This window comes from Myotis myotis, unplaced genomic scaffold, assembly GCF_014108235.1.
Source record: "Myotis myotis isolate mMyoMyo1 unplaced genomic scaffold, mMyoMyo1.p scaffold_m19_p_16, whole genome shotgun sequence".
Taxonomy (NCBI): domain Eukaryota; kingdom Metazoa; phylum Chordata; class Mammalia; order Chiroptera; family Vespertilionidae; genus Myotis; species Myotis myotis.
Window position 1 is genome coordinate 52605559 of NW_023416320.1, and position 13330 is coordinate 52618888.

At 46.6% G+C, this 13330-nt stretch overlaps 1 protein-coding gene across 7 annotated transcripts in view; it reads left to right on the forward strand.

The window, feature by feature from the left end:
• Window positions 1-507: 507 nt before the first annotated feature.
• The window catches only part of RIPK2 (receptor interacting serine/threonine kinase 2), a 39816-nt gene continuing 26993 nt past the window's right edge, over window positions 508-13330 (forward strand). For 4 of the 7 annotated variants that reach the window (XM_036337508.1, XM_036337509.1, XM_036337507.1 and 1 more), the window contains exons 1-3: window positions 509-893; window positions 6089-6242; window positions 8707-8862. In XM_036337508.1, coding sequence (XP_036193401.1) covers window positions 721-893; window positions 6089-6242; window positions 8707-8862 — 483 coding nt within the window. In that variant the 5' untranslated portion in view covers window positions 509-720. Of the gene's footprint in view, window positions 894-6088; window positions 6243-8706; window positions 8863-13330 lie in introns of all 7 variants that reach the window. The other 3 variants (XM_036337511.1, XM_036337513.1, XM_036337514.1) reach the window with 2 other exon arrangements.

Genomic DNA, 13330 nt, shown 5'->3' on the forward strand with positions numbered 1-13330 from the left:
TCACGCGAGCGCGGGGCCGCCGGGCTGTGCCCCGCAGCGCGTCGTCGCTGAGGCGGGCGGCCCTGGGCGACAGGACCGCAGGCCACGGGCTCAGGAGCGCGTGAGGCTCTGCCGTCCTCTCCCTGCCCCCGCCCCCACCGCAGACCCGCAGACCCGGCCATACCTGGGCTCGCGCTCCCGCAGGGGCGAGGCCGGGTCAGTGCAGGGGACGAGTGGCGCCCGGCTCCCGCACGGCCAGCAGGGTCGCCCGCCAGCCAGCGGGCGAGAAGCGCGAGAGGCGCGGAGAACAGGCGCGGGGAGCAGCCAGGCGCGTGGGGGCGGAGCCGGCGGCGGGTGGGCGGGGCTGAGGAGGAGCCAGTGTGAGGAGCGGGGCCTGCGAGGGGCCGGAGGGCGGGGCCGGCGAGGAGCTGGTGGCGGGTGGGCGGGGCTGAGGAGGAGCCAGCGGAGGGGAGGGGCCTGCGAGGGGCGGGAGAGGAGAGCAGGGCGGGGCGGGCGGGAGGCGCGTCATCGCTGCGGCCACTGAGCTGCCAGTCTCGCTCCGGACTGCGGTCGGTGCGGCTCCGGAAAAGTGGTGGCGGGCAGTCGCGCGGGCATGGCCGCCTTGGCGACCTAGTGCCCACCTGCAGCAGGAGGTCTGGCCGCCCGCAGGGCGGAGCGGGAGCCGAGCGGGGGCGTGGGCAGCGGGGGCCGGGGCAGCGGGAGCGGCTGTGGGCCGGAGCCATGAGCGCCGAGCCCATCTGCAGCGCGCTGCCCGCCGTGCCCTCCCAGAAGCTCGCCGACCTGCGCTTCCTCAGCCGCGGCGCGTCCGGCACCGTGTCGTCCGCGCGCCACGCCGACTGGCGCGTGCAGGTGGCCGTGAAGCACCTGCACATCCACACGCCGCTGCTCGACAGGTAGGCGCCCCGCCGTCCCGCCCCCTCCTGACCGCGGCTGTGGCTGCGGCTGCGGCTGCGGCTGCGCGGGCGCCTGGCTCCGCGTCTGGTGCGGCTCGCGCTCCGGGCTGCGCTCCCCTCGGGGTTGAGCCGCGAGCGTGGCCGCCCGGCAGTCAGCGCGGAGCGCCGGGTGTCCCGGGGTCGGGCGTCCGGGCTGGGCCCGCTGGGCCGCGTGCGGCCGAAGCGCGGCGCCGGCTGCTGTCGCGGGAGAGCCGCCCCGAGGCAGGGCTGTGCGGCGGCACAGCGGCCTGGACCCGACTCCCACGCGACCGGTAGCACGGGCCGCCCGCACGTCCCGCGCGCAGGGCGGCGCGCGAGCAGGGTTTGGGGAAGCGGGACTAGTTTCTGTTTCCAGAAAGCGCTGCAGCCACGCGCAGCCGCGACGCCGCGTTGCTCAGCGGTCCGGTCCCTGCTGAGCTCACGGCCGAGCCCACGGCTCCGCGGGCGGCCGGTACCGGCTGCCCTGGTATCAGGCCCAGGTCTCGCTCACGGGAGGCCTGCGACACCGAAGGCGGTTCCCTCCCGGCTCACGCGGATCCCGGCCTCGTCAACACTGGGTGTGGCCTTGGCTTCTGCCAGCCGACGGCGAGTGCGCGGAGGTACCCGCGGCCTGCGCGTGCGGGTGGAGGGGTGGGTGTGCTGTGCAGTGGACTCTGCCGATGCGTGGGGCCCAGCGCCGAGGCCCCGTTACAGTTATTCTACCGCAGACAGCCTCCCGCGCGCGTTTTAATAAAAGTCTGTGCCACGTGAGGCCGAGGAATGAAGAGGGAGTTCCCCTTCCTTACTCACTCACACTTTTCATCATGGAAAACTCTCCACTCAGTGGGTAGGAACTAACTGTGGTCAAAGCCGCCATGAGACTGTGCGACGCAGGCATCACGAGCTTCCCTCCCACTTGCCTCCTGGGGCGGGACATCAGCGGAGGATTTGCAGAGTCTGATCCATGCCGGGCTGTGGAGGCGGTCGCGGGCTCTGCCTCGCTTAGAGCGGGGACAGTGCAGGCGTGGACCTGCCGGCCCGGCCTGGGTGATGTCTGCATGTGCTTTGGGATCACTGGAAAGGAAACCAGTTTGTGTTTAGGGATTGGTCACTCCTTCTCCATCACCTGATTTCTGTCCCCAACACTCTCCCAACGCCTGATGAGTAGATGGGTCCCATTGGTTCTTCAAACACCCTGTAGACGCCATAGTTTTTTGGCTGGTAATTTTGGTGGTATGTCTATAGAAGCTGTATTTCACAGTCTTATGTTTAAAAATATAAAACCCTATTTTAAACTGTTTAGGCTTTTTCTGTTTTCCCACTCACTCAAAATTCCCAAAACCTGATTTTAAGAATCTCCCTTCTTCTCTGATCACACACTGGAATGGAAAGAACACGGGCTTTAGAGTCCCACGAGGGCAATTCAAATCTGACTCCACCCTGCCACATGCTCTTGGTATAACCTCTAGAAAAGTATGAGTCTACTGAAGCCTCAGAGCCCTCAGAGTACAGTGGGATAATGAACCCACCTTTAGGGGTGATCTGCTATGATAGTGCCTGTGAAGTGGCTGACACACAGTAGGGCAGAGTAGAAGGAAGAATACCGCATACCCACCCTGGGAGGTGTGCCCTCTTCCAAGTCTTCAATTTTAAACATGTAAATATATATATAATCATTTATTCAAAACATAAATGACTAAGGTTTTGGGCTTGTTCTTCTCTTTGTTTATTTTTAAAGCAGGCCTCATTATCTGGTCTGGAACGTCTGCTGCTTTTCTTATTGCAACAGCCATTCTTGCAGAGCCTGGTGACAGACTCATCACCATCACTTACCTAGCAGGCTTCTTGCCATGGTTCTCTTCTGTTAGTGCTGCTACCAACCCATTCATCCCGGGTGAACACTGATGGCATCTTCAACTAACTTTCTTTCTTTCTTTTCTTCTCTCGGAGCCAGTCACCACCACAGCAGCCTGGACATCCTAGTCAGCTGATGTTTTCCTTTCCATTTCCACAGTGGCCTTTATAGTTTCAGGCTTTCATTGCTTCACATCTTAACTAGTATTATAGCTAATGCCTGACTCAAACTCTACCTCTTTCTGCTGATCCTACATCCTGCTGCCAATGAATCCTAAAAGTTGGTTCTGCTTATGTCATTTCTCTGCTTAAAAACCTGCATTCACAACTCAGAGACTACCAAATAAAGTGTCAACGCCCGCATCTGGCTTTAAGACTCTGAGACATGGCCCTGCTGCCCTGGTCACCTCCACCCTTTTCACCACTGCTACATGGCCTGATTCACAGGAAACTGAGTCCTCGCTCTAACTTCCTGAATACATTTGGTGCTTATCTATTAAACCTCTACTAAGTGCCAGGCACTGGTCCGGTCCTGGGGATTCACAGATGAAAAAGGCAAGGTCCCGCTCATCTCGGAGGCCACATGAGCCTTAGATGCCCTTTCTCCAAAGGCCGAGATTCTCTCCATTCATAAAGTGTAGTTGAAATCCACCTCTCTGAAGACTGGTGACTCCCGAGCCCAGTGTTTCCTGTCTTTTCTCTGGGTTCCCTCAGTCCTCTATTTATTCATTTAGTTATGTGTGTGTGTTTGTATATGTGTGGCACTAATCACATCTGCCTTATATTTTAAGTTTTAATTTTTTTAAATTCCTTATTTTAATTTTACTAATGAATAATTGCCTTATATTTTGTTTATTTTTCTTTTTAAATTTCTTTCCTTATTTTTAACTTTATTAATGAATAATTAATTATATCTACACTAATAAAAGACAAACATGCAAATTGACCATACCTTTGCTACACCTTAAGCCACGCCCACCAGCCAATCAGAGCGACTATATGCAAATTAACCCAACCAACATGGCGGCCAGCAGCCATGGAGCTGGAGTGAACAGGAGACTTGGTTGCCCCAGTGATGGAGGAAGCAAACCTTCCCCCCTGCCGCGGCCAGCTCTGAGCTCCACTCAAGGCAACAAAGTTTTAATTATAAAAGATAAATAAACCCCAGATACCTGCTTTCAGCGGGCGTGGCCACAGCGCTGGAGCAAGTAGGAGGCTTGGTTTGCCCCTGGCGATGGAGGAAGCCAAGCTTCTCACCCGCCCTGGCCGGCTCTGAGCTCCACTCAAGGCTACAAAGTTTCAATTATAGAAAGTAAATAAATCTCAGAATAAAAAAAAAAAAGAAGAAGAAAAAAAGGAGAGGCTGGGAGCTTCCTTCGCCGGGGGGCTTGGCCAGCCTGAAAATGGCCCTTAGCCCCTCACCCAGACTGGCAAGGCACCCCATTGGGGAACCCCCACCCTAAAGGGGGTGTGGCCAGCCTGAAAACAGCCATCAGCCCCTCACCCAGGCTGGCCAGGCATCCCAGCGGAACCTCCACCCTGATCCAGGATACCCTTCAGGGCAAACAGGCTGGCCCCCACCCGTGTACCAGGCCTCTATCTTATATAATAAAAGGGTAATATGCAAACTGACCCTAACAGCAGAACGACTGGGAATGACTGGTCACTATGACACACACTGACCACCAGGGGGCAGACGCTCAATGCAGGAGCTGCCCCCTGGTGGTCAGTGCGCTCCCACAGGGGGAGCTCTGCTCAGCCACAAGCCAGGCTGATGGCTGCCAGCACAGAGGTGGTTGCGGGAGCCTCTCCCGCCTCCTCAGCAGCACTAAGGATGGCCAACTGCAGCTTAGGTCTGCTCCCTGCTGGTAAGTGGACATCCCCCGAGGACTGCCAGGCTGCCAGAGGGATGTCTGACTGCCAGCTTGGGCCCGATCCCCCAGAGAGTGGGCCTAAGCCAGCAGGTGGACATCCTCCGAGGGCTCCCAGACTGCAAGAGGGCATAGGCCAGGCTGAGGGACACCCTGCCCCTGAGTGCACAAATTTTTTTGCACGGGCATCTAGTACAAATATAATTGTATACAATCGTGTGCCACTTAATGACAGGGATACAGTATAAGAAATGCATCCTTAGACGATTCTGTTGTCGTACGAACATCAGAAAGACACTTACACAGACCTGGTGGGGCAGCGTGCTGCTCACCTGGGCTGCATGGCAGAGCCCATTGCCCCTGGGCTACAAGCTGTGCAGCATGCTACTATATAAAACAGCAGAGGGTTAAACCTCAGGATGGCTGCCGTGTCACTAAGCCATAGGAATTTTTCAGGTCCGTTATAAACTACAGGACTACCATCCTGTATGGTCCATGGACTGCATATATATATGACTGGTATTTAAAGTATACTGCATGATGATTTGATACACATATATTGTGGAAACGTTACCAAATCGAGATAATTAACACATCCAAAGGCATACACTGACCACCAGGTATTTGAAAAGGTGTTCAACATCACTTACCACCAGGAAAATGCAAATCAAAACCACAATGAGTATTTATTTTTCTTTAAAAAGATTTCCGGGCAGCTTGAGAGCACAGACTGTGTTCTTTTTCATCTTTATATTCTCCATAATGCTGAGCACTTTTTATTCTTAATGAAGGTTCCTTATTTATTTGTTTTATGTAGGAATAAGCAAATGGACCTGGACCCTGATTTCCTCCCTCCCCCCGCGTCCCCCCCCCCCCTCCCCCCTGCATCTGTTAGAAGCACTCACCTGCTCTCAGTGTTCTCTTCCTGGGTCCCAGAGGATAATCCCTCAGGAACATTGGCCCTCATGCAGCTAGTACCTCGTTATTTAAATCTACATTGAGATGTCTCAATAGTCAGGATATTTGGGGAAATTTTACATGGTATGCAACTATAAATTTAATATAATTGAATCAGATCTGATTGTTTTAATACAACATAAATTTAATAGTTTAATTAGTTCACACACCAATCGTTCGAATACTGTAGACTTTATAAACTTACCCAGAGTGTTCTTTCCTTTTCCTAGAAAAGTATCATGATAGCCTAGGCGTAGCACTTTTTTCTGTCAGTGGCTTAGAGAAGTTATTTTGGTCTGTAAACAAACCTATAGGCTATACAGGGTAGGTGTTTTCCCTACTTTAAATGTGATGAAACTAAAGGACAGAGAGTTGCATAATTTACAAGAAGTCAAAAGCTGATTACTGAAAAAGTCCAGGCTAACTTAATATCATGGGCATGATAATTGTGTATTTTCCATTACTTTAAAATAATTATGCTTTTTTTTTCTTTAGTGAAAGAAATGATGTCTTAAGAGAAGCTGAAATTTTACACAAAGCTAGATTTAGTTACATTCTTCCAATTTTGGGAATTTGCAATGAGCCTGAATTTTTGGGAATAGTTACTGAATACATGCCAAATGGATCATTAAATGAACTCCTACATAGGGTAAGTGTTGTGCATTTTCAGTGGCTGTAATTCTGTTAATGAAGCTATAAAGTGCTTTGGTTATTTGGGGATAAATATAGATGAATCACAATAAGAATAATGAAAAACAACGTGGTGCTAAAGTTTCACCATCTATGGCTTCTTTTGTGTTGTTAAGAATAATGTGAAGTCAGGCCTTGTCTGCTAAGGAATGGAGGTTCTTTTGCTTAGGTTACTGCGTTCTACACTGAATTCCACTCTCCACGTGTATAATCAGGTAGGCATAAGAGAGAGAGAAGGTAAAGGGCACACTGCATGGTCCACTGTCCGGATTTTATATTATGTTAAAGACAATTTAGGATTCAAACTAAATGTCAATAGTACCAGTTCATAAAATCCTGAATTACTAGGCCAAATAAATCTATCTCTGAGTGCCAGATGCATTGCTTTTCCATGATTGGCAGTGGTGTGAGCTATTTACTTGTTTTCTCAAGGTACCAGTTACTCTGGCTTTGATTGTGAATCCCATTAGTAAACAAATTTGGGGATCCTCATTCTCAAAATATGTGTATGCTTCTATGGCTGTTTGCTTGAGTTGGTATGATCTCCAACCTGCAGTTTCTCTTAATAAATCTTTTTAAAACGCTCAGTCTAGCCCTAGCAGTGGATACAGCATCAACCTGGGGATTGAAAGGTCCGGGTTCGATTGCAGTCAAGGGCACATGCCCGAGTTGTGTGCTCGGTCCCCAGTAGGGGGTGTGCAGGAGGCAGCTGATCAATGATTCTCTCTCATCATTGATGTTTCTATCTCTCTCTCCCTCTTCCCTCGTCTCTGAAATCAATAAAAATATATTAAAAAACAACAACAGTCTATTTAGCGAGTTTGGTTTAGTTAAAACTTGGTAATATAAGGTGTAAAATCCTAAATCCCTACCCATCAGTGTTCTGGTGGGAGAAAGGGGGCTGCTGGCAGCGCAGCCTCTGGGGGAGGGACTTCCTCTTTGCCTGGGACACATCACGTTCTGTGTATGGTGTGAGCATCTCAAGCAGGATGGGGTGGGTGTGTGAGGTGTGTGTAACTACCACCGCAGCCAAGATGCAAGTATTAATCCAGCACAATTTCTTTTTGAGAGATAAGTAGGAATTCTAATGTTTACTTCCCACACCCAGCACCCACTAGATATTCTGGCAGCCAGGTCTGAGCCTCTGGATTCAGAATCCGAGAGCCTCCCCAGGGGACTGCTCATTCCTGGAAGGAGCCGGGACCAGAAGCTCCCATTTCACACACGTGCAGAGAGGACTTCTTCCTCCTTTCACCTACATAATTTTTAGAAAGTTACCTTTTTATGGAGTGAAAGGTTCAGTCACTGAGTGGACGGGGCTCTGTATATATCAGAGGAACTAATGTGTGACATGAGTATTTGTGTTTCTTTTGGTTTCCTGGATCGCATTGTTAGGATGGGTTTGTCTTGAAGCACCCTTCCCCACCCTCATGAACGATTGCTGAAATAAGTCAAAATACAGTGTAAGCACAAAAGTTTGACCCACTTTCATGCCAGGTGATCACTGAACTATAAGCTGATCCATTTGCAGAAAAAAAATCTCAAGAACAGTTTGGAGCTTTCAGTAGAAGCATACTGCTTCCTGTCATGGAGAAAAATATGCCCAGTGTCACGGTGCCTGATAGTCACTGCAGAATCTTCCCCAAGTATCTAACTTTTCTGAGTATACTCATTTTCCTGAGGTTCTGCAGTAATTTTTATGTTCGGAATTTATTTAATGAAAGTTCAAATGGATATCACTTGTAAGTACCAAGAAATATAAAACATTGCTTTAAATGTCTGTATTACATATGCTTTATAAATAAAGATGAACGTCTCCTTCTTAAAAACAAAATTCAAGGCTAATTTTTCAAGTTGAAATGCAAATAAATTAATTATATGAATAAAAGTATGAGATATTAATGCTTAGTTAATAAATATAATATGGTCACACTTTTTAATGGGTATAATGATTAGTTTTATATTAATCAAAAAATTAAAACATTAATTTGAACAAATGGTTTGGTATGTACTAGAAACAATTATGTGTGTGTGTGCTCATGTGTGCGCACAGTCTACTTGCTATAAGCCATAAAATGGGGAGATGGGTGTGGGTATGTGTGTACCTGTGTGAGTGTTACATAGATTAAAAAGTAATTGAAACTGTGTCAACTGAAAAAAGAAGAACCGATATCATGTAGTTACATTACCAATATAGACTAAAAGGGAATAAATATCAACACTATAAAGTTATTTTCTCTAAAAAGTAAGGGAAATAGGATACAGGGATGTTGATGTCAAATTTGTTACTATGTTAAAAAAAATGAGCATATGTTTTGACCTTAGTTTATGCTGCATTTCTCATGGAATATTTAATTCCTAAGTGTGAATATATGGGAATTTGGCCACTGATTTTGGTTTTGTGTCTTCTTGCATATATGAAGAAAACAGAATATCCGGAAGTCGCCTGGCCGCTGAGATTCCGCATCCTGCATGAAATCGCACTGGGCGTGAACTACCTACATAATATGAATCCTCCTCTACTGCATCATGACCTGAAGACGCAGAATATCTTACTGGATAATGAATTTCATGTTAAGGTCATTACTTTTTTTTTAAAGTTATGTTTATCTTTGTGATTACTAGCGTTGAAAAGACATTAGTTATTTTTTCACCTGGCCAAATGAATCTCTCTCCCTTTTCCATGTCCCTATTACAGCACAAAATACGAAAAAAATTACATTCTTGATTGAAATTGTGGAGCACACTTTTTTTTAATTTCATTTTGAAATTGTTATAAGTTCATACAAAGTTGCCAAGATAATACAGAGAGGTCCCATGTGTCCTTCACTCAGTTTCTGCCAGTGGTGGCATCACACACAATGATAGTACAATTTCAAGAGCAAGAATTTGGCATTGGTACGATGGACACATGTAGTTCTGTGTCACTTGGTCACCTGTGCACTGTCCCATGCCACAGAGAACACTCATGCTGCTCCTTCCAGCCACACCCTCCCTGCTCTGCACCGTCCCCGGGCCCTGGAAACCACCATCAGTGTTCCATCTCTCATTTCGTCATTTGGAGGATGCTTTATAAATAGAATCATACAGTGTGGGATGTATTGAGATTGGCTTTGTTTACTTAGCATAATGCCTTTGAGATCCATCCAAGTTGTTACTTGCGTCAGTAATTGTTCTTTGTTTACTGCTGAATTCCTTGTTTATTTGCCAATTGAGAGACATAGGTCATTCCAGTCTTTAGCAATTACTAGAAAGTTCCCACGAACAATCCTGTGCAACTTTTTGAATGAACATTAGTTTTCATTCCTCTAGGATCGATGCCCAACTGCTTGGTCACATGGTAAGAGTACGTTTAGCTTGTTAAGAACTATTTTACCCAACTACTTTCTGTCCAAAGTGGTTGCACCATTTTATATTCCACCAGCAATGCATCCTAAGACCCAGCTTCCCACATCCTCACCAGCATTTGGTGTTACCACCGGTTTTTATTTTGGCTGTCCTGATAAACGTATTGTAATAGCTCTTTGTGGTCTTAATTTGCATCTTCTTAATAGCTAATGATGAACACCCTCTCATGTGCTATGTGTCATCTATGTACCTTTTCAGGGAAATGTCTATGTCTGAAGCCATTTTCTAATGGGATTTTTGAGGTTTTCTTTACTGTCAGTTTTGAGAGTTATATCTGTTTTCTTGATATGAGTCCTTCATCAGATATGTAGTTTGCAAATATTTTCTCCTGGTTCATAGCTTATTCTTTTCATTCCTTAAACAGGGTCCTTCACAAAGCAAAATCTTTCATTTGATGAAGTTCAACTTGCCATGTTTTTCTTTTAGGATCATGCTTTCACTGTTATGACTAAGCGCTCTTCAGTAAACATAGGTATTGGAGATTTTCTTCTAGGTTATCTTCTAAAAGTTATATCATTTTATGCTTTTGAGTTAATTTTTTTACTTTGAATTAATTTTGTATAAAGGAAAAGATGTAGGCATCTAAAGACAGTAGATGTAGTGATTTCAGTTACCTTCTTAATACTAAATGTGGCTCTTTTTTTATATAATATAGAGGCCCGGTACATGAAATTCATGCAGGGGGTTTGTCCCTCAGCCCAGCCTGCACCCTCTCCAATCTGGGACCCCTTGAGGGATATCCACCTGCCCTCCTCTTCCGGTCTAGTCACCCCTAACTGCCCTCCCCTGCAGGGCTGGTCCCCCCCAACTGCCCTCCTCTGCCGGCCCGGTTGCCCGCAACTGCTCTCCCCTGCTGGTCTGATTGCCCACAACTGCCTTCCCCTGCCAGCCATCTTGTGTTCACATGTGGGGTGGCCACTTGTGTGTTGAAGTGATGGTCAGTTTGCATAGTAACTCTTTATTAGATAGGATTTGGGTACTTTTCTTACAATAATATATATAATTGAAGATTATTGCAAATATCAAAAAATGTTCAAACAAGTAACTAATAGGGAAATTGGAACAATAGAAAAATTAGTACAAAAAATGTAAGAAAATTTAAGTGAAAAAAATAAACCTTTACTGACAGCACTTCCTCTTCCTCAGCCTTGCTAGAAAGAGAGACTAGTCGATGACATCAGTTAGGGAGCCCTACGCCAGCCCCCTGCGGCCTCACTGCAGCCATCCCTGGCCCCCAGGGCAGTTATCCGGTGACAGGGGAGTCTCAGCATCCACCCTGGAATGACTGACATTTTCTTATGTGATCAACCAAAACTCCTCCCCTGCTGCTTCTGCCCCCGCGCTCCAGTTCTGCCTCTACAGGAGCCCTTTCTCTATTTGAAGATGGCTACCGCCTGCCCCCAGACTCCCAGCTACCACCACTAGCTCTTCAACCAGTTTCCTTGTGACCTGGATTTAATCCCAGGTGCTATCTAGATGAATCTGTATTTCAATCACTCTTAAATTTTGATTCTTAGAACTGAACAAAATACTCTCCATGGGGTCTGGCCATTGTAGAATTGGAGGGAAGTGTCCTTTACCCTAGTCCTAAAGACGTTACTTAACAGTTCCTTAATAATTTATTAGCTTTGGGGGAGCAGCCATATCACCACACTCAGGTTGGGGTCAGTGTCAACAGAAAGCCCAGAGAAGTTCTTTCTTTCATGTATTATCGCTTGAGCTACGTCTCCTTATCGTGTGCTCTACAGAGTACATTCTGGACATCAGAGCTTTGTCTTGTTAAGCCTGAGCGATCACTTTAACCTTGAAGACCTTTCTGAAAGCTGTTTCTGTATTCCAAGGGTTGCAATTTCTTTCCCAGCTTTGTGTCATCCTAAAATTTAATTAGCCAGTTTTTTGTGTCGAGTCATGATTAATGTTAACGGTGCAGAGCTCGGATCAGAGCTGCACTACGCAGCGCTAAGAACTCCCTCAGGTCCCTGTCAGTCAGCACTGCTGGAAAATAATCCTTGTTTGTTTGGAGTAACCCTAAAAGCACTGATATGTCCTCATTTTGTCCATAAGAATATTATGACTATGCCGAAACCGGTTTGGCTCAGTGGCTAGAGCGTCGGCCTGGGGACTGAAAGGTCCCAGGTTTGATTCCGGTCAAGGGCATGTACCTGGGTTGCGGGCACATCTCCAGTGGGAAATGTGCAGGAGGCAGCTGATCGATGTTTCTCTCTCGTCGATGTTTCTAACTATCTCTCTCCCTTCCTCTCTGTAAAAAATCAATAAAATATATTAAAAAAAAAAAAAAAGAATATTATGACTGTTTTCCAGACATCTGCATGGCTGCTCCCTGTGTGCAGCCTCATTTTCAGGTGGCTGTCCTTGGACTCCCGCCAGGCCCCCTCCCCCTCGTGCCTCCATTTCAGCTTCTCCACAGTGGTTTTCACTATCTGACATACATTTTTTATTAATATCTTTACTGGCCATCTCCCTCACTTGACATGTGAGCTCCATGAAGACATAAATGTAGTCTCTTTTGTGAACTGCCATATAGAAGTATTCAGTAAATGTCTGTTGAATGACCAAAGGAATGACTTCCAGATCTCTGCACCAGATAGGCCTGCCAGCTTACAGTCAAGGATGCTGTTATTAAAGCACTTCGGAATGTTTTGTGATATACACATTGCTTTCACATTAACTCTTTGTCAGTAGTAACACTTTGGAAAGAGGATTGGAGTCCGCATTCTTTCCTTCAGTGAGTCAGTCCTGTGAGCACTGTGCTTCAGGGACTGTCCATGCACGTGGCACAGCAGTAACCTGAGGTCTGAAATTGACTGCTGGTTTAAGTTGACATTTGTTTTTCATAAATTCTTGCTGGCTCTTTCATTAATTGCTCATAGAGTATCCCTTTTATAAAATTTTCTAAAATTTTTAAGCCAGGGGTTAAGGATAGTCTCCTGCCAGTGTGTAGATTTGTGAAATAAATAATATCTTTCCTTTTTATTTATTTTTTAATTTTTAATTAAATCTTTATTGTTCAGATTATTACAGTTGTTCCTCTTTTTTTTCCCCCATAGCTCCCCTCCACCTGGTTCCCACCCCACCCTCTGCCCTATCCACCCCACTGTCCTCATCCATAGCTGTACAATTTTTGTCCAGTGTCTTCCTGCACCCCCACACCGCTTTCCCCCCGAAGAATTGTCATTCCACTCCCTTTCTATGCCCCTGATTCTATTATATTCACCAGTTTATTCTGTTCATCAGATTTTTTATTCACTTGATTTTTAGATTCACTTGTTGATAGTATGTACTTATTGTTCCTAATTTTTATCTTTACCTTTTTCTTCTTCCTCTTCTTAAAGAATACCTTTCAGCATTTCATATAATACTGGTTTGGTGGTGATGAACTCCTTTAGCTTTTTCTTATCTGTGAAGCTCTTTATCTGACCTTCAATTCTCAATGATAGCTTTGCTGGATAAAGTAATCTTGGTTGTAGGTTCTTGGCATTGATCACTTTGAATATTTCTTGCCACTCCCTTCTGGCCTGCACAGTTTCTGTTGAGAAATCAGCTGACAATCTTATGGGTACTCCCTTGTAGGTAACTAACTGTGTTTTTCTTGCTGCTTTTAAGATTGTCTCTTTGTCT